Source organism: Leuciscus leuciscus (genome assembly GCF_965113295.1).
Source record: "Leuciscus leuciscus genome assembly, chromosome: 22".
Classification (NCBI taxonomy): Eukaryota; Metazoa; Chordata; class Actinopteri; order Cypriniformes; family Leuciscidae; genus Leuciscus; species Leuciscus leuciscus.
Window position 1 is genome coordinate 22,105,484 of NC_138746.1, and position 22,789 is coordinate 22,128,272.

General features: G+C 35.7%; 1 protein-coding gene across 1 annotated transcript in view; it reads right to left on the minus strand.

Annotated features, from left to right (window-relative positions):
* Window positions 1–22,789, minus strand: part of eys (eyes shut homolog) — a 241,572-nt gene that overhangs the window by 44,202 nt on the left and 174,581 nt on the right. Inside the window, exons 32-35 of the mRNA XM_082154578.1 lie at window positions 22,004–22,154; window positions 19,176–19,288; window positions 16,558–16,796; window positions 6,765–6,932 (exon numbers count right to left, since the gene is read on the minus strand). Of these exons, the coding sequence (XP_082010704.1) occupies window positions 6,765–6,932; window positions 16,558–16,796; window positions 19,176–19,288; window positions 22,004–22,154 (671 nt within the window). The remainder of the gene's footprint in view (window positions 1–6,764; window positions 6,933–16,557; window positions 16,797–19,175; window positions 19,289–22,003; window positions 22,155–22,789) is intronic.

Here is a 22,789-nt window from a genome sequence, read left to right on the forward strand (position 1 = left end):
ATTTGCAAACCTGCCACATCTGCCAACAATAAGTGGTAAATATAAGTACACAGATTAAGTACACAAGCATATCAAGGTTTACAGCACAGAAGCACACAACTAAATCAATAAGCGCCTATTTTATTCCCATCTGAGCATGAGTAGTCACAACAATATTGTCAAGCTTCCTGCTTGCTGTGGCATATCTGGCAACAACCCCAGTGATTGCAGATGCACTTGACACTTACTGCATCAACTGCATACTGCATATTTCTTCCTCTTTTTTATGTAAAGGGGATGGGGCAGGGGGGGGGGGGGGGTGTAAGGAAATGACAAATTACTCCTTATTGTCCCAATGGCCCTGTTACCCTGTACTGGGTCTAACGGAGCATGCATCCTCTTGTCAGTACCTGTCACCTGTTATATTCGCTCTGCCTCTCGTCTGCTGGTGACTGAAGCCCAGCGGGAGTCTGACGTGGTGCTCGTGGGACGGTTTTGTTTGGAGGGAACAGATGAGATGCAGGTGTAACTCTTAACATTTTTCTGCATTCTGATGCATGTCTTCTGATTAACTTCCTTTGATATCTAGAGTTTTTTTTCATGTCTTAAATTTAAATTGGGGTGCACACCTACACATCTGAGTGTTAGAATCCAAGAGCGGAAAAACACTCGGACACAGGAGGTTCATTTAGTGATAGGTATATAAAAACATTGAACTGAATTTAATCATTACATTACAGATTAGATACCAATGGTGCTCCTTTTTCTTTAAGTTTCATAGAGAGACATTGCGGTCCAAAACACAGACCACATTTTAATATTTTTTTTTATATATTTTTTTTTATGGAAAAAGTGTTAAAACATGTTAAAACAAACATAAGTTATCGTGAAGAATAAATATTCTGTATTATTTCTAGGCCACTAATCAAAAATGTATTTGTGACATTGTATAATATAATATAATATAATATAATGGAAATATTTTGTAAATATTCAAGTAATAATGTGAAATTAAACATGCATTTTTATAATATAATATTAAAATTAGAAAAATGGAAAATACAAGCGTTTTTACTAGTTGTCTATGACTTTAGGACCACACTGTATGAATTGGAATTATTTGGATAAGATTGACATTGATCAAAAGTCCGCTCACCACTGAAAAATAAACAAGTTACTAATCACATTCACGCCGGGTTGGGAGATCACTCTAATTAAATCAGTCAGTTTCCCTCTAAAATGGATGAATCTGTCAAAAAGAGAGAGAGCTGACCCAAATGCTTGCTCCCTGTCTTATTTTACATGGCTAATCTATAAAAGGAATTTCATGAAGATTCTGACAGGTTGAGACATGAGATAAACACTGTCATATTGGCCGTGTCAGGTGAGCTGCATATGCAAGACTAATCTGACAGGGTGGAAGTAAAATGAATTTTCTAACTTGACATCAAGAGCAATCTCATTCAAAGATGACAGTTTCATCCAGCTCTGCCTTTAGTGCCAACAATTTATAGACATGACTCATCTCCCTATCAGGTTATTTAAATGTCAGGTGATTGCCAAGACCGCAGCTACTGATGTAATATGGGCTGCATTTTAGTCATTTGAAATAAGCTTGGAACTTTTGAACAATGACGACTGCAAATGTGACAGTAAAATAATATGATTGATGAAGCACTTCACACTGAATGATAAATCTTCAAACCTGTATCGAATCATTATGAGCACAATGTTCAGAAGAACCACAAAAAGGGCCCAGTTTGTGACATCACACAGTCCTGCTTATCGGACAGTTGCAAAATCAGACACAATTATTTGTAATATTTAACCTCAACCAACAAGATATGTATGTGTATGATTATTACTGTCTTGTATAGTGTCTCTTGTTTATGTGTATTGCATGCTTTATGATAGAACCAACAGTTAATAACCTCACATACCCCATGTTTGGTATCTACAAATTTGTATTTTGATGAGCTAAATTATTGTGTATATTATATGTTGGTACCTATGCAACATATTAGTATTACAAGTATCTAATAGTTTCTACATCAACACCAATCCAGCTACATATGCAAATAAGTCAGCTTCCAAACAAAGGATCTTTTCCCTCTGGAAAATTCCACCTTTTCTAACTCCAAGAGGCGTGACCTCTGTGAAACTTAAAAGCCAACTTCACATTGACCTCCCTTCTCTTCCCTCTTCTCCTGGTTGTTGTGCGTGTGGGACCGGAAACCCAACTTCCTCGACCATAACCGAGTCAAACTTACTGCGCAAGTTTGTCATCATTTCTTTATTCAACGCAGAAGAAATCGATTGCAACTTCAACACCACCGACTCGCGGAACCATCAAAACCTCCTTCAGAAACTTAACAGAATGTTTAAACTGCAACGGCAATGAAAATATCGTACATTTTCTATGAACGTGTGCTTTGTGTGTATGTGGTTGTTTAGATTAGTTATGTGTTTGCGATTTAGTTAATAAAACTTTGTGCACAAGACATGAGTTCCCTGATTCTGATTGTGTGTGCAGATTAATGTCACTTAAACGATTCCCGATCTTGCTACATGCTAAAAAATAATTCATTTACTTGTGGCCATGAAAAATACCCTTTCTTAGAATGAATAAATAATCAATCCAAATATTTATACTTAATTATAACAAGTTAAGATTAATTATTAATATTTCCCATTTTCACCTAGTTTGCAAAACAGCTGTCATTTTGTGCAAATTAGTCCATATCTCAAACACTTTTCTCTTTATTTTGCCTTTTCAGGTGCTCCGCTAAAATATTTTCTGTTTGATTTTTGACATCTAGAAAGAGTACATTTGATGTCATCAAGTATAATCAGATCGTCCACGGTCCGTTCAGAAAACTAGAAAGTTGTTTCTCCATCTGACAAGCTCTAATCTGAAAGTCGTTTCTCCATCTGACAAGCTCTAATCTGATTGGCTTACTCTATCTGACTTCCTGAAGTAAGGGCACACATGAATTTTAATCAATTAGTCTAAAAACAAATTTGTGTTTACAAGGTACCGGACTGAGAGTGAGAAGGTACTGGACATTGTGAATATTTATAGCCTATTAAAACATCAATAAGTTGATTGAAAAAAACTGAACTCTCATGTACAATAGAGATTTGTCAGCAAGGCAGCGTTTGATAGAACAAAACGGACCATTTATAATATATTCTTGTTTTCCAATAATGATACTACTTAAGATTTTAATACATTATAATTCATGTAAATCGAATTCACTCAATTACAGGTAAAATCCCCAAATACTCATTCATTTGGAGTTCGGCCCAGCCAAGGGACCATATTTGTTTAGGACAAAGTAATTGAAGAGCATCATCCAGCAGGGTTTGCCAATTAGCTAATAGGATCAGCCATCATAACTTTAAATTCAGCCCACAGCACATATACTAGTGTGATTGATTTCACCTAGAGACATTTGCTGTGTCATTAACATGTCCTGAGAGAGGACTTCATTACTGGATAAAGAGGTACAGTCGACTGTCCGGCGTTTTAATTTAGCACTGAAGCTTACCAGTTATATTCACAGTCTCATAACTCAGTGTGTGTAATCCGCAGCGAGGGAGGCTGGGAAGCCAATTATTCATTAACACACACTGATAGAGTGCGAGTTATCGAGTCAAACTTTCCGCATCGTTTGAAGGTGATTGCTATTCAATAGACACATCAGGGAAAATATATCATGAATGTGATGTCAAAATTAATTACTTACCTCTCAAATCAAACTGACATTATTATTGTAACATACGCTATGTGTATTTATATACAGCTGTTCACCCTGATCTTTGAGCAAGCAACGAGCAGGTAGCCATAGAGACATGTCATTTACCACCAATATGTCACTGGTTTAGAATTAGCGCAGATAATGAAGTCTGTGTAGAAATGATTAAAGACCTAGCAAGGTTTCCATGGTAAATTGTTTTAGATACATTTCTGCAAGAAAATGAAAAAGAAAGCCTAAAATAATGGACTCATCTCATCTGCAGGAAAGTAAAGGTGGTTTAGAAAAGCATTTTGCAAACTTTTCAAATCACAAATGCTTACCTATAAGGCATGCATCACTTGACATTAGCACATTTAGCTATTAAAAGACCCCATAATAGAATGGTACAGGGACAACGTATTTTTACTTCTAGTGAGCAGATGAGTTTACCTGTTCAGCTGATGACATTTAATGTCCCCGACAACCTCTGTAGTTCCATTAGCTAATCCACTTTTACAAGAAAAGTAAAAGCTTTGAAAAAAATAAAAAAATAAATCACAAGATAATTACAATATTACTTATGCATTTTATATTGTAGAATAAAACATGAAAATATCTTGAGCTTGCGTTCATCACATACCTTACTCTGTAAAAAAAATTACTGCCTTAAAGTACAATAAACTTGGATGCTTAAAGGAGAACTCCGGTCAATTTTAACATTGAGCTCATTTTTTTGTAAATTTGGAGTGCTGTCAATACAGAGAACAACGACAAAAATCGGTGTTGCCTACACCGTGTTATCCTCTTTTTAAAATGTGCACTCTGTTGACTTCAATGGGGCATATTTTAAACCTGCTTTTACCCTCTTAACATCCTTGATGTGTCATTACAAGTGCCCAGCCAATGTGAGTGATTCCTTTAGAGTTAACACGGGTGAATCTGACTGCAGTAGATGTGAAAGATATGAAGAAAAATTAAGTTAATTCGGCCAGCGCTCATACCTGTATTTACACTAGAGGTCTTCACGGGTCTACTTGGATCCGAAAACCCAAGGTCCGACCCAAGACCCAAGCGGTTTCGGGTCCAAAACTCAGACGAATGTCTCGGACACGGGTCGGGTTCGTTATTAGTGGCCTCGGGTAATTTAAAATAAATATGCTTATTCCAAATGGACCCGAGAAGACCCAAACTATGTTGGGCATTTAACAAAATTGCATTATTTAAAACAACTCTATGACACCGTTCTCTCACTTTTTCTAAGTGAGAGAGCGAATCTGCGCTTCTACGTGCAATGGGCTATAAGCACGGTTGCCTCCGCATTTATTTACTCAGTTATTAATTTGCTTAGTTATATAATTTATAATTTGAATAAGTTAACAACCCCAATAAACTTGGGGTAATCAGAATTAGTTTTTTATTCATTAGGCTACATTATAGATCGGAATTTTCTTCAGGAAACTGGCAGACTTGAATAAATAGCAGCAAACAATAAACGATAAAAATTGCAAAATTTTTTTTAATAATTAATCCAAAGTTTGAACATTTATGAGTAGGCTAAAACATCTTATTTTGAACGTGCGTTGTGTGACTGTTTACAGTAAGCAGACACGTTGCTCAAATAAAGAAAAGTTGCAAAAATAAAGACATATGCCTACATGGTATTTGACCTGCTATGGCGGTTCTAATGCCTTGTTTTTAATCTGGTTTTATCTAAACAACTTTTTAACAACGGGATTGTAGGCTAAATAACAACATTTTAGTAAAAGTCAATGACTGGGAGACTTTGGATATTTTATTGAAAATCTGTTATAGGCTACATTTGAAAAACAGCCATCAGTAAATTTTACCCTGTGGTGGTTCTAATGTTAATCATCGTATGGTCCGGTAAATAACATTATGCCAAATTTGATAGGATGTAATGGGTTACCGACCGTGATGTGTGATTGACATTTCAGCACTTCAGCGCGTAGGCCTACTTGCGCGTCTATGTTAAGAGCATTTTTAAGAAATGCAGGGCTGCAGGCTGTGCACAATGTAAATGCCGTTTACGTTCGGGTCCAGTCGGGTTCTAAAGGAAATGGCGTCAGGTCGGGTCGGACTCGGCCTAATTTTATCGGGTCTGTCTCGGGTCGGGTTTTTCTTTAAAAAAAATTAATTTATGCACGTCGGGTTCGGGTAAGTAGTGATTCGGGTCGGGTACAGTTTTTAGGACCCGAGAAGACCTCTAATTTACACCCTGTTTTCGGTTGAAGTCCAAAGTAGTCGATTGTCGAGTTCACGCGCATATGTTTAGTTACCTATGATCACGCGCGTGAACTCGACAGTCGACTACTTTGGATGTAGTCTACCAAGGATGTTAAGAGGGTAAAAGCAGGTTTAAAATATGCCCCATTGAAGTCAACAGAGTGCAAATTTTAAAAAGAGGATAACACGGTGTAGGCAACACCGATTTTTGTTGTTGTTCTCTGTATTGACAGCACTCCAAATTTACAAAAAAATTAGCTCAATGTTAAAATTGACTGGAGTTCTCCTTTAAGTCATTTCAACTTAAATTACATTAAACGGACCAAAAAAAAAGAAAAAAGAGTTGAATCTTGTATAACTTATAAAAAAGTTGAAAATTGCTTAACTTATTTAAAGCATTGTAAAAACACATGTTGTCATAACTTATTGATTATATATATATATATATATATATATACTGTTTTTTTTTTACAGTGTATTTCAAGCTTTTAACAAAAAACTCAAAAAACAAAACAAAACATTGACTTCAGGACGATGGAACCGAAAGTGCTAAAATGCTAAATTACAGGTTTTGGCCTACAACAATACGTCATCCCTGCACCATGTGGTTTGATAAGCATCTCTCAAATTTAAACATCTCAAATTTAAACCATTTCTCTTTTAAAAATGGCCAGTAGCCTTTTGACAGTCCAAAAAATTCATTTCAGCATATAGATGAGCTCAAAGCTACTATACCAACTCCAATTTTGATTTCACGGGGTCTTTATGTGCTGTATTCTCCGGTGGCTCTCAGATACTCACTGTAGAGAATAGTACCATGAGGTGTCTTGCTCTTCATTGTAAAAAACACAGTCCTCCTGTCCTCAGAGGAATGACTCGTAAAGTGAGTGTCTGGCTGAAACAGGGACGTCAGAGACGGCAACTCCAAGAAAGAGGTACCATCAAATCGAGGGAAAAAGACTGTTGTATCTGAAAAAATAAAATAAAATAATTCTACTGGTAAAAGGTAAAGTTGACAATTCAAGTAAACATCCATCCACCATTTTGCCATTAACAGTTAGGGATTTTAAATGCCTGTGGTGTGACAAAATACATTTTTAGAAGTAAAACATATTTCAACAGCTCTCAATTAATATTAGCTCATAAAAGTAAATGCACTCATGTAATGTGACACACACACACGGTTGTGCTGGGATGATGTCAAAACTCTGAAGGTTAATTCACCACTGGTTCCCTTGATATTTTCCTATGGGGTTTTATAATGGGGTTTTTCAATTTGAGTATAATAAATCCTGTGGTAAACATAACTTGAAGATGCCTTGACGTTTTGTTCTATAATGTAAATTACACACACACACACACACACACACACACACACACACACACACACACACACACACACACACACACACACAGACACAGACACAGACACAGACACACACACACACACACACACACACACACACACACACACACACACACACACACACACACACACACACACACACACACACACACACACACACACACACTTTGAAGCAGTTATGTTCATTTTTTGAAAAACGTAGGTTTCTAATAATAAACTAGATAAGACAGTTTGTGGTGTGAGTGTGTGGAATTTACATTATAGAACAAAACGTCAAAGTATCTTCAAGTTATATTTACTACATACCTTATCTTACTCATAAATTGAAAACTATTATAAAACTTCATTGGAAAATCCCAAGGAAACCAGTGGCGAAGTAGTCTTCCAGGTTTTGAAGTCATCCCTGCACCTCTCTCTCTCTCTCTCTCTCTCTATAATATATATTATACTGCATATTCATATTTTATAATGTCATTAAATTAATGCTTTTACTTTTATGACCTTATGTTAACTGAAACACTTATAAATAATTCAGGGCTGATTTGTATATAAATAATTAATATTGTTGTTTTTTTCTCTGTGAAAAGGGTCTATTGGTTTTAGATGAAGCATAGCATGTCACTCTGACATGTCAACTACCCATTCACATTTTTCAGTCATCTTCAAATACTAAAATGAACAACCTGTAGTTTATTTGACTAACAGCATTATGACTTAAATTTTGACCGCTGACTAGTGTAACCTCAAAGCTGAATGCACAGTCAAGAGCAGTAATGTCTGCCAGACTCTGATAAGAGTCTACACGCAAAGGCAGGAGGATCCTGTCAGGACCTGTTCTGGAGCAATGTTATCTCCCAGAGGGTGACAGACGACAGAGGAAGGTGGGTGTTGTCTGCTATGGTCACGACCTCTCTTCAGCGGTAATGATCTGTTAGCTTTTACACAGAAGGCAATGTATGCAGCGCGACACTGTCAAGGCATGTGTGACAAGACTTCAGCGTGGCCCATCAGCGGTGAATGTGTGTCAGGGTGTTGCTCATACATACAGGTCTACATACATCACATTATGGATGATTCAGCAAGATCCAGGATACAGTTCTCAGGGAGGCCAGAAAAGGCAATTTACTGTACATGACTTCTGCAATGACAAACACAAGGGACCAGTTTTGGTTTTAACACTGGTAGAGACATTTTAAAGCTGATATTTTCTCCACGCTGCTGCCTGTCATTTCGGAGAATAGTTCTACATCACAGTATTAGAGAATGTTAGATGTATAAAACTGAATAGAAGCATAAAACTAGGGCTGAGAAAGTTTAATGTCACCATTTCCCACAAGTCTTTAAACAAAAGTTTGCACATTTTTACAAAATATTTAATTTACAACTTTATATATTATTTATGTATTATATTATATATTATATATATATATGTATTTATATTCAAATATTATAAATGTGTCAAATTTAATCTAGAAAATAATTTATGTTGACATGGTATCTTTTATCTTCAACAGAATTTTATCAGCAGAATAAAAATACTTTGTAATTAATATTATGATTTCTGACCAATTTGTTAGAAAGCAGAACTGTAAAAATGGCATATTTATTTATTATTATTGACATATTTGATAAAAAGATTTTTGTTGTTGTATTTTTACTCCTCTATTCTGCTTATTTTTCATTTACAACATTATTTTATTAGTGCATGGAAACATGACAAAACATACAATAGTTACCATGAATAAAGGTTTTTACATAAGACTGTAAAATATATACATAATAAATATGAGTAAAATAGAATAACAATAAAATAATTTGGGTTACACTTTATCTTAAGGTGCCATTGTTACAGTGTAATTATATATTTAAGTACTGTGTAATATTATTTAACAACATGTACTTAGGATTAGGATTTGGCTGAGGGTTAGTTGCATGTAATTATGCATAATTTACTGTTATTACTATGGTAAGTACATGTAACATGTGTAACAAGGACACTGTAAAATAAAGTGTCACCATAATTTGGAGTTAATTTCATGATTTCTCAGACCCTATACTCTTAAAAATAAAGGTTCCAACATTTATTTATATATTTTTTGCAGTGATGCCATAGAAGAACCATTTTGAGTTCCCTAAAGAATCATCAGTGAAATCTTCATTTTTTCTTAGCATGAACATCATTTAAAAAAAATCGAAAGGACATTTTTCCACTATTAATCATTTTATGTGCAATGTAAAGGTTTTATGGATGTTAAAAGATCTTTATGGAACCATCAATGCCAATAAAGAACCTTTATTTTTAAGAGTGTAGTTTGCAAACCCCTATTCTGTAATAATTTAAGGAGTTTACACAGAAATACTAAATCATATTATTTTACATCATTCCCTATATGCAGTCTGGTCTGGTTGTCACTGCAGATGCAGAGATTCAGATAACAATCCATTATGATCAGCGTGATAAAGTGTTTGGGTCTAACATTGTGTCTATCTGCTTGTTACAGATGCTGGATAGGCAATGTCTTAACTGCAAACCATCCATCCTGAAAATAATGACAGTGAGAGACTAAATTTCCTCCCACTCGTCCTGTGAATAATAACTCTTTGACGACCCTTCAGACCTTTCAGATCTGCATTTATGTGAAACTGCGGCTGTTGTTAAACCACAGATGCACATTCAAGTCAAAGCCTGAGCTTTCAAACTGTGTCTTACAAACATTTTATATCACACTCGTGTACCAGGATTAATCTTGCCTGTTGCCCCAGAGAATATTACTCTTCTGCTCCCCGCATCAAGCACCAACATTGACAATAATCGTCGTGCCAAGCGGCAAACTCTCCTCTGTCAAATCCTAGACTTGTTATAGAAACTCTCATCGAAAAACTTTGTCAGCAAGTAAACAGCCCTCGGACTCCAACCCCTACAGGCACCCAGAAGAAGGCCCGCCACCACCAAACAGAGTTTGAGGCTCAGAAAGCGGCCAAGCAAACCGTTCGAGTCCCAGCGCTCCTCAGATTGGACTGCAGTCAGACCGAAGGAGCCTTTCAAACGGCTTCCCGATTCCTCTAACTCAGCAGAAAATTGTGCACACTCTCAGGGCTGCTGTTTAAGGGGGAGTTTTACGAGGCTGATGAACCGTGAGATAAGCACAGAAACAGTCTTGATGGATAGACGAAGGGAAAGAACAGCAAACGACCGGCTGAAAAGGGTGACGGTGCCTTTTTCTTGGGCATTACAGACAACTTGGATGCAGCAAACAGTAGATATTGCGCTATCAGCGATGAAAAAGACTAACTGATTTACAATGTTTCTTCACATACACTGTAAATAATGATTCTTCGAAGTTGTAAATAAAACAAAGATTATTACTGTACGTTTAACAAGGAAATACTGTTTTAGTAGCTCTACTTCATTTTCTTTTTACATTTAATTCAATGTGTTACTTGCTGTTTCTTTGTAATTTATTGTGAAATTTACATACAATCATTTTTTTAATACAAGCAAAAAAAGGCAAGCTACAACTAAAGGTTTTATTTTCCTATGAAAATTCAATTGAAAAACAAATAGCTCACAGGAAAAAGCTAACGTTGACTAAAACTTAATCACTTCTCTATGGAAGCTTGTTTCCGCCACAGAATAAAAAAATTCACAAAAATATCACAATTCTGACTTTTTTCTCTCACAATTGTGAGTTTACATCTCGCAATTCTGACTTTGTATCTCCCAATTGCATGTTATAAAGTCAGAATTGCATGATATAAAGTCAGAATTGCGTGATATAAAGTCACAGTTGTGTATTATAAAGTCCGAGTTGTGAGATATAAACTCACGATTTTGAGAAAGCTTTTTTACGCAGACTTTTTTCTCCGAATTTTATGTTTAAATCTCGCAATTCTGACTTTATAACATGCAACTGGGAGACAAAGTCAGAATTGCGAGATATAAAGTCAGAATTGCGTGATTTATATCACACATTTGCGACTTTATATCACGCAATTCTGACTTCATATTTCGCAATTCTGAGAAATAAAGTTAGAAAGGCGATATCGCAATTGTGAGATAAAAAGTCGCAATTATCTTTTAAAATGTTTTATTCTGTGGCGGAAACAAGCTTCCATACTTCTCTCCTGTTTTGCATGTGTTCATAATTTCTTTGTATGGCAGCCTTGCCAAAAACTATGTCCGCACAATTTGGCATGTTTCATTGCATCATCACAAATAAAACCATTGACTCCAAGGCAGCACAACCACGCAATATGCTAAATATGCAAAATCTCGAACACATTTTTAATAATATTTGAATAAAGGGTGAATATGTCAGTTTTCCTTGGCTGGACATCGCTTAGCCACTACTGTACATGAATAGAAACAAAGGACGCATCTGTGGTGCGGTCATCACAAAAACATCACATCATTTTTTTTTTTTTTACTTGAACCGAGAAAGCTCGAAGGAATTATTTAATACAGTGTCTGCTTGATTATGTGATATTTCCCATGGGGGGGACTACAAATGAGTCAGCCCTGAATATAGCAACCCGCTTGCTTTGCATAGTGCCCAGAGGGACAAATAACATTTCAGTGGATTACTTAATTATCTGCAAATTAGCACTTTGAGAACAAATGGCAGAGGTGCTGAGAAAAGGGTGTAAGAGCACGGAAGTGCTGAGTGAGTTATTGAGAGAGGTCACCGGTTGCCTTCCTGCTTTTTATAGAACTGTAGACTCCTTGCGGATGGTTCGTTTCATCAATAAATGCCTGAATAAACAAAGCGAAAATTTTTTAAAAAACTGAAAATGAAACGTAAAAAGTGACGGACAGCTGTAAATACTCTCCGAACTACAGTGTGTAACATGCAGTATGTGCAGCACAGAGCTCTTTCCTCCTTTAGAGACTCGTATGTCAAGATTTTGCCCCAAAATAAGTCAGAAAGCAAGCTGAGCAGTTTTATACAGAGGAAACCATCTTGTATATTATACTAATGCCCTGACACCAAACCCTGTCTGTATTATTACTCTTGAGGTATAAGGCACATGTGCATCCGTAGCTCCCAAAGGAGGGCACGATCTGACCAAGCTGTGAAAAATGCTGAGAAGCAAATAAAGTCATTTCATCTTGATGACAACTTGTCATTAGGAACATTGCTGACATCATATTTTTTTGACTATTCACTTGTATACGTGTGGGTATTGTGTTTCGCTTACCATATTCTTGACTATAATGTAGGACTGAGTGTACAGCATATGCATAAACTGGTAAAACTTTACAATAAGGTTCAGTTTGTTAACATTTAGTTGAACAGTTTATGCATTAGGTTAGAGTTCTTTTATTTATTTAAACATTTTTTAATCTAGGTTAATGTCAAGTTATATTATGCTGCATTGTTAATTCATATTTTATCATAATATAATAGTGCTGTTCAAAAATTGGGGTCAGGAATATTCTTTTTAAAGAAAGTAATACTTTTATATTTAGCATGGATGCATTTAAATGATCAAAAGTGACAAAGATACTTATAATATTACAAAAGATCACTATTTCAAATAAATGTTTTTTTTTTTACTTTCTATTATTCAAAGGATCCTGAAAAAAATAAAAAAGCAGTTTTCAACATTGATTTCTGAAGAATCGTGTGACACTGAAGACTGGAGTAATGATGCAGAAAATTCACATTTAAATACATTTAAAAAAAGAAGAAGAAGAGTTATTTGAAATTGTAACAATATTGAACAATTATTAAATAAATACTTCTTTCAATAAATTAAACATTGTACATTACAGCAGTGCATAACTACTATTAATGTATTCAACTGTAAAATGTAAAAACAAAAACTGAAAATGTATTAATATATGTAGAAATTAATATTTATAAATGTACTGCTCATTGTTAGTTCATGATACCTAATGCATTAGGTGAAAATATCAGTAAATAAAAAATAAATCTATGTCAAGGAAAACCTTGGATCCAAGTGAGCCTTACGAGAAAGTTATTAAAAAGTTATTAAAACAAATATTGCTTAAAAGCTTCACAAGTAAGCACATATTTCAGAACTTAAATGATACAATTCAGCAAAGCAAAAAACTAGAGAGTTTCCACAACCTGATACAATAATAATTTAGCTAGATGCATCATCCACCCAGCACTGATTCCCAATATGAACATCAAGGAAACACTGCGGCTGATTTAACACACTCACTTCACAACCAAGTTGTAAAAGTCCCACCAGGGAGACATCACAGAGAAGCAAAAATCAAATAAAAATGTCCATAAATCTCTTTTGCCCTCTCTGTAATTAACTTACAGTAGAAAGAGACTTTAATGGTAAACCTCAAAGGATGGTCTCAGACACGGACAAGCTGAGTGGTCGCTAAACTGCCTTTCAAATTCATGTTGATTGGAAAAGTGAATAAAAAGCTGGAGCTGATTGAGATGTTTCCAGCCGATATCCCGTATTTTTTCTAAAGTGACAGTTTCGGGCGCAAAATACGGGATATCGATTGGTTGTTTCGGTTAAACTGGTGTTAAACTTTTGTTTCACAATTCTGTGTTTGTAGTTCTTCAATTTAAGCTACACCATCATCACAGCTTGTTCAACCCATAGACTGTAAAAAAAGATGGACGACCCACTTTCACTCTCTTCCGTTGTAGAAAAATGAAGCGAAAATATCCCAGAAACAGTCGTTGCCGATTACGTCATTCTGAGTAAAGAATGTTAAATGTATTTTAAAGTCTATGGTTCAACCACACAACACACAAAATGAAAGGCTTCTAGACTAGTATATCATCTCTGAGGCCAGTTGTCCTCTTATTTGTCATGTGACACTGAAGAGATTCAGTGTGACCCTATCACTCCCTTTCCATCATGAAGAGACACAGACACCCTCTCATCTTCCTCACCCCTTCACCCTCAGGATGTTTGCTGCTGTTTTGGCTTGACATGTTGGCTGACGCTAGCTGGTCAACAGGCAGGGTAATTATGAGAAGACTAAATTATAGTGACAAGACAGTCAGTTTATCTAGAGCTGATAGCCTCTCACTAACCTGTAACCTTACATTTCTTCTTCCCTAGTAATGCTTCTTTTTATTGTTTTCCCAAGCCTTTTAATATTATTGAACTACTATTACTGCTGCTGTACTATCCTTTTTATTCCCCCTAATGATGCACAATAAAGCATTTTCTTTTTGTTTTCCAAATCCTTGATCTGTCTTACTAACTTTGAACAACCATTTTATTCCCATATAGGGCTGACATTGTCAAAAATAGAAATACAAAGAAAAAAATACAGCTAAACTAAAAGCTCTGCTGTGCTTGTCTGTAAAAAAAAAAAAAAAAAAAAAAAAAAAAAACAGAAATGAGAAAAAAGGGAACTCTAAAAGCAGATTCTCTTTCAACTTCTGTCAAGTGTAGTTAGGAACTAGCATTCAAAATAAAGAAGAAAAGCTAAGAGGCAGGACTGGGAAAAGCATTAGAATTTGCCACTGGTCCCCTTGTCCTGTATATAGAAAAACATTTTCATCAGTTATTCAAAAAGCATTTGCACAGCATGCACTATGATGTTCACTTAATATGTACCTGAAGCTCTCACTTTCAATGCAAAACATATTAGCACATGCATAAACGTCTTCACATAGGCCTATGTCCATGCTTGTGTGGTTTTTAAGTGTATGAAGAGAGAAAATATGCACTATTTTCAATAAATGGTAAGGAGCTTAACCTTCATAAAATGTTGATCATCTACCTCAAGAGGAATCTGAACAAAATTTTATATGAGGCATTTTCTATTCATTTGATTTGAGATTTGCAATTTATGCAGTGCTGTTACCAAACTTGGGCACTAAAAACCCAAATGTGTGTTTCTAGCAATAATTTTTTAAATAAAATATTAGAAAAAAAAAAGAAAAAAAAAGCCAGAATAGGCTAAATGGTTGCACATAAGCTCAGTCAATACGGGTCACAATAATTAAATAATGTTTTATTATAAAAAATAAATGTTATAATAATATTTTATAGTATTATAAACAATTATACATTATCAAATTAGTTAATAATAATCCTAATAAAATAAAACTACTGCCCTACTTTTCATGCTAACCCACCTTTATGTTAGATAATAGTTCTCAAAGCAGAAATGTTGTGCCTCTAGTGCTTTAAAAAAAATCATTTTGTACCATATTCATGGAAAATGGCAAGTATTTTTTCATAATTAGTAGTAAACAAATGTGAAAATAGCTTCATCTGAAAAAGTATTTTTTTCTTCTCATAAAGGAACTGAACTGATCTGTGCACAAACACATCAATCAATGCCTGGCACTGCACAAAAATAGAAAACTTGAAAAAAGAATGACTGATTTTTAGTTAATTTGAAGCCAGGCATCTCACCGCCAGAGAATCTCAATGTTACATCAATAGAGACAGATGAACTTGTAGCTCAGCAAATTAGCTCTTTACCTGAGCATTGGCTTATTGATAAACGGCGAAACTATAGTGAGTCAGCAGGAGCTGGAGCAAAATACAATAAAAAAGCAATTAGCACTATGGAGGAGCACATTACAATGAATACTTGACTGCTGGAAGTGCATCAAATTTCTGTTTTCTCACTTTTCCTCAGGTGGTGGTTTTGATAAAAGAAAAAGTCCGTTGTCAGTTCCGAGTTCAGCAAATTGTTAAAGTGTGAAATATTCTTCCATGGCAGCACAGTACAGTAAGTTGAGTGTCAGTCAATATCAATTGGGTTCACTGTGTAAAAGACTTTTTCACTTCACCAGAATTTAATATCATTCATGTCTTATCCTGGCATGAGGCAGAGGAGGTAAAATGAATCTGGAGAACACGGGTGACAGGGTCACTATCTCATTTGTAGTAGAATTTGGAGGTGAGCAGATAAAAGGGTTTCTGACATTACAACTTGCTTATATGGATCTTACTTTAATCACAGCATCAATTATTTAAAGTCATCCCTGGTCCAACAACAGGGCAAGGTTTCCATTTTACTTTCCAAAAATGTACCATGCATTTGCCTCCAAAACAACTTCTGTATTTTTTATTAGTAAAAACGTTTGGTGGTGGTGGATAATTTCCTGCTTTTGCAGGCGAGATACTACATATTATGATATTAAGTGAATTGTCTGGTTTTAAAGTACAGCACCAAGCTTGACCGCTCATTCCAGTTCGGTTAAGGTTAGTAATTCAGAAGAGAAAATTTTGGCTGTGAGGTCTCACTAGAGGTCTCACCTTGTTCACACAGGCGTCCCGTGAAGTGCAGAGGACAATCACAGAAGAAAGACGAGGCTCCGCTGGGCAGAGAGACGGGCCGACACACTCCGCCGTTGAGACAGATCCCCTGTGGGCAGACAGGTGAAGGCTGGGTGGGTGGGAATATTCTGATACTCCCGCTAGGAGGGGCTTCCTCTGTGATAAGCTGAGGAGGGGAATCTGTGGAGTTTGCTGGTGGGTCATGATGCCATGGAGACCTACAGTAAATAATGGAAGCAAATGAAAAGGCGAGGATTAAAAATGGATCCAATGAAATACATTACCATGAGGCAAATTTACTGATCTGTAATCAACTGCATTTATTTCAGAGCAAAAAAAACAACAACAACAACAACATGCATTTAATTCACTAACCACTTGTAATCCAGTTTATCGAGGCAAATTATTTACAATTACTCCCTTATTCACGAAACTCAGTGATATCTGAGCCTAATCACATCATACAAATAATCACTTTAAAAGAGATGGTTGTGGCAGGGTTGTGTGGCATTCATAATTTAATTGAGAAGTCCAATTCAATTCCGGAATTTAATTTAAGGTACCAAAAAGGATCCAGAATAGCAAATTAAATTTGAATGTAAGGACATAGAAATAAAATGAATTTAAAATCCAAAGAAATTCACATATCTAATTTTGAACAAGAGAACTAGACAGACAGACAGAAAGAGAGATAGATAGACATACAGACAAAGATAGATAGAGAGACAGACAGAGACAGACAGACAGATAGATAGAGAGAGAGATAGACAGACAGACAGACAGACATACCTCTTGTAGACAGACAGATAGATAGATAGACTTACAGAAAGTGGGATAGAAATTTAGACAGACAGGTGACAGACAGACAGACAGACAGACAGACAGACAGACAGAGATATAGACAGATAGAGAGACAGACAGACAGATAGATAGACATTCAGACAGACATACATAGGCAGAAAGAGAGACAGACAGAAATATGCGTTTTTGAGTTTCATCTACAACCTAGCACTCGGAAATGACCCAACAAGATAAAACATTTGTATGTGGCAAGCAGGGTGGGGCCGAGAGCCGTGGGACCGGAGCAAGGCAAGTGGTACGAACTTTACATTCATTTTGTTGTTTGTTTATTTGGTGATTAAAGTTTTGAACGTTCGCCGGTTACCGCCTTTAACATTGTTATATACACCATGCAGATTGACAGAATTCTGTGGTACCCGATTTGCATAATTTCGTGAAACAATGCAGACTGAAACAATGAGGGTGAGTAAATAATGACGACGTGAATATTGTCAACATTCATCACAATGAGTCCTGAAAAATATATTGGCCAGTTTCTCCAACTCAGCTTAAAGTGCATTATACTAGACAAGCAATATACACTTTATCATGTTAAACAACACTAATTATTAGAACAAATAAAGGCATTATACAGTGAGAAACTTTCAAATCACAGTTATGCCTGCATATATATCACCTCTCTAATTAGCGAACACTAAATCAGCTCACAGAACAACCATTATATATCATTCTAATGGCCCTGATTGATGATTCCTTTAAATTGTAAGTGAGCACCATGTAAGATGCCACAAATTGCAGTTCATTTGGAAACCCCATCTCCACATTCCACTCCAATTCCAGACAGATGAAAGAACAGAATAAATAATATATGATAATAAAGAGAGACCGCAAATCTATCTCATTAAAATATTAACAAGTCTGTGTGGTCACCAATCTCATGCTTGGTTTAAGACTCATTTCCTACTGCTTGGTAAAACAGGGCTTTCTACAGAAAAATCCAAAGTCAAAATAAGTGCTTTCATTTTCTTGGAAACATTAATACACAACGTGTGAAGCCAAACACTTAAATATCCCCAGAATCTCACTCTTGTTGAGCAATTTGTACACAGCATGAATGTACAGCACCTGTGCACTCAAGTGACGTGCTAAATTATAGTTTGGGTGTTTGATAGTCGGCTGACAAGGCTGGCAAATAGCATATATCAAGAGCCATGAGGCATCAGGAAAAATAAAAATTGTATGGAAGCAACATAGTGGAGTGAACATAATATCGAACTATCGAAGCGCGAATCGTGTTGGCAAAGCTAATTCCAAATAGTAGCTAGGTTTAAATTAATTCATGATACTTTTTTAAAAGAAGTATTCAGCTACATTGCAGGTTATTATGAAAAAAAAGAAGAAAAAAAACTATATAGGAGCTACTTCAAGTGTCAAAATATTTTAAAATATATTCCTTCAGATTTAGAACTATTAGATTATAATTTGTCGTTTATTCAGAACAGAATTTATCTAGCTCAGTTACATTGAGGTTTATTGAATGAATGAATCTTCATCAGGGTGACAGCATAAAGATCAGGGTGACAAGAAATGCAAGTTGAAAACAGCGTTGAAGTTTAGAATTTCTCCATAAAAAAGGTACAAAATGCTGTCGTCAAATTTCTACAGTGACACAAATCAGTGAATAATTTCTTTTTGAACAAACTGATTCAATAATATGATTAATTTAAAATGAATTTAGACTCCCCAACACTGCACAGAATCGTATTGATTCCTGCCGGAAAATCAGGTTCAATTACCTGCAGTTGTCAACATTGTTCCTGGCAATGGAATGGTCCACATGGAATCTTCTGAGCTTATTAATTTCGATTATTTCAATGCAGCCGGTGTAGTTGTGGAAAGGCTCGGCTTCCTGAGGGAACACGGAACAACAAAGTCTCAAGCAGTTTTTTCAGAGGAAAACAGAAAACATCTCAGACCTAAGGGTGAAAACGAAAAACGGCTACAAAGCAGCTATTCTGGGAGAAGAAAGTGCCGTACAACAAAGAGGTTGCATTTTAAAGCACAGTTCACCCAAAATGAAAATTCATTATTTACTCACTCTCATGTCGTTCCAAACCTGTATGCTGCTATTTCTCCTTGGGAAAATTTTTACTTTCCATACAACAGTTTATAGTGACCAAGGACTTGCAAGGACAAAACACAACAAGAAAAGTAGTAAATTTTGTGTTTAGTAAAAAAAAACACTATGCGATAGCTCAAATATGCTGAAATTTAACAGCTTACAAGTCTGGAACTAGATGAGTGACTAAATATTGAAAGAACATGAATTTTGGTGAAATATACATTTAAAATTGATACCCACAAAAAATATACGTATTTTTAAAAGTGAAACTTTTCGCTCAAATAATAAAAATTATAATAATACATTTATAAATGCCACAAATGCAACTGAATGTTTTTTTCAAAGGCAATAAAGGAGAAACTCCATTGATGCATTGATATATATATATATATATATATATATATATATATACAGTATATATATCCTCAATTTCATTAGCAGTTCAGTGGAAAGAGAAAAAAAAGCATGTGGATCCCATCTTTGTTGTCTAGACGAATACATCTCACCCTCGTCTTTTTCTTCTCCTAACAGTATCTCAAGTGCCCGTGACCTGCTTCTAGCTGCCTGAAGGAAAATGAAAAGTGTGCCTGCTAGTTTCAAAGAGATTTATCACTGTCAATATGTAGACCTTGACAGTTTTTTGAAGCCCTCTGAACCAATTTTTAGTAAGCTGAAAATTACTGTAAAATTCATGTCCATTTTAATCCAAATTAAGCTGTTGTTATCTCTGCGGTAAGTGGTCAGGTAACACGACACAAACCATCAATCTTTCCCAGTTTCCACTTTCTCAGTTGACTTGTCCACAACCTTTCCAGTCATTTGTGAATACTGGATAAGGAATTTTTTTTTGATTCGTTGTTTAATCATTCAGACCAATTTGTGAATCTGTTTGATTCAAAAGAATCTCAGCAAAAGTGAGATTCACTACGAACTCTAACATTTTTAAAGTGCCCCAATTATGCTAGTTTGAAGCTTCCTAATTTTGTTTTGGAGGTCTCCTACAATAGGTTTATAATACATCTAAGGTCAAAAAACACTTGAATTTTCTCATAATATATACATTGCACAGCGCCTTATTTCTCAAATAGTCTGAAAACGGTTCGTTTGAAGATTCAGTCTCTCTAAACCCCTCCTTTCCTGCTACTCTGCTCTGATTGGTCAGATGGCCCAGTCTGTTGTGATTGGCTGACCGCTTAAAGCGCGTGTCGGAAACGAAACGCCCATTCCCACATCTGAATTTCAGCTCTGTAGTCTTCCTCAGCGCTTAATACACAGTAACACGTACAGTAACGATAGAGTAGTTTTTTCCCATGTCATTTCCAGAGTTCTTATCTTTTTGAAGTGCAAGACATTTCAACAACACGAGCCAAACTCTTCCGGGCCTACAACTACAGTGTTTGAGGGCGGGTCAAATTTGATATTGTTCGCCGGCAGCCAGTGAAATGCAAATTTGTTACATTAGCCAATTTTTCCACCGTTGGGCCGAACGGTTCAAAGAATGGTAAGGAAAGGTTCCATTAATGCTTCTATTTGAGCTTGGTACAGCATGGCACACTTGGTCCGGAATTCTAAGCATGGTTTGCTAACCATGTTGAACCGTGCTGGAAAAATGCGTATAGTGATTTCGCCACCCAGGATTGGTCACTTGTCTATTGCCTGGCTGCCAGTTCTCTGTAGCTGGCTAATCGCGCTATTTGAGTGACGGAAACACAAATTGATAATAAAATTAAAAGAAATATCGATTCTTTCTTTTAGGAGACAATAACATTATTTGTCGTACAGTTAGATTTTTTTTTATTTTGCAGACCTATTACATTCACAAACAGCTATATTACACACTGCATGCGCAATAACAATTTAACTGGATTGAATTTGAGAACATTCCAATATTGGACATACTTAATATTACATTTCCAATTAAGAACACTTTACATTTTAAGGAGGCAAGAACACTTTAAGTTGAAACAACTTTGGTTTTTCACTGATATACTACTGTTTAATAGTTTGGGATCAAGAAGAATTTCTTGTTCATCATGTTCATCAAAGGCTGCATTTATTTGAACAAAACTACAGTAAAAACTGCAATATTGTAAAAAAAATCAAATAAAAAAATAAAACCATTTTAACGTATTATTAATATAAAATGTAATTTATTCCTGTGATGGAAAAACTGAATTTTCCGCATCATTACAATAGTCTTCAGTGTCACATGATCCTACATGATATTAGAAATCTTTCTAATATGCTGATTTGGTGATCAAGAATAATTTATTATTATTTTACCATTGAAAACAGTTGTGCTTCTTAATATTTTTGGAAAATCACAATATATATTTTTTCAGGATTCTTTGATGAACAGACAGTTCAAAACATTTATTTGAAATAAAAATATTCTGTAACATGTCACTTTTTATCAGTTTAATTAGCCTTAAACTTTTCAATAGTAGTGTTCATTACATGACCTTTTTCTCAGGATGTGACTCACTCAAAATCAGTTCTTACTTTATAGGGTGAATGCCAGGCAGCAAGGCCTCCTATGAAGAGATGGTCAGTTCTCTGTAAACTCACGGCTGATGTGTCATTTCTTGGAATACTTCTGACAGTCTTAAAGCCAGAAATAGTGACTTCGGCTGCACAGTGAGAAAAATATTGCCTGTGGAATAAAAAAGATAAAAAACAAACTAAAGGAGCAATGTGATATGCATATGAACAAAATGTTCTCTGTCTTGTTAGACATAATCATTTCAGGCTCCTGTTTCCTGTATCTCTTCACCTAATGGCTGTAAGTGCACTCAATGAATGATCTTTAGTATTAATACCACAGACGTCTTTTAAGGCAATTCAGTTTATGTTAATAAGACACATTTGCTACGCCTAAAGGAGAACACAATTACTTTAAAAGCTAAGCACTGCTAATGCCCGCTTTATCTGTTATTATTTTCCGCTTTTAATATTCAGACCAAAAACAGGTTATGCTGAATGACTCCTAATGAATGTGTTGTTTCCATGGATACGTGAGATACAGGAAAGGCATTGAGAAAGAAAAGGCTCCACAGTGAATTCAGTACAGCATTTAAAATATCATGGTTTCCGTGATTTTCAACTGGAACTAACAGTCACTGTGTGATTTAAAGGCACACTATGCAGTTTCCGTTTTTCTCAAACAGCGACCCCTAGAGTCGCTGTGGAGTACTTGTATTTAACGTTACTGTCGTAAACACCACTCACGCAGAGCCGTCTCTGCACTCTTCCGACCGAGCTTTCTTCGTCGACTGCCATGATTCACGT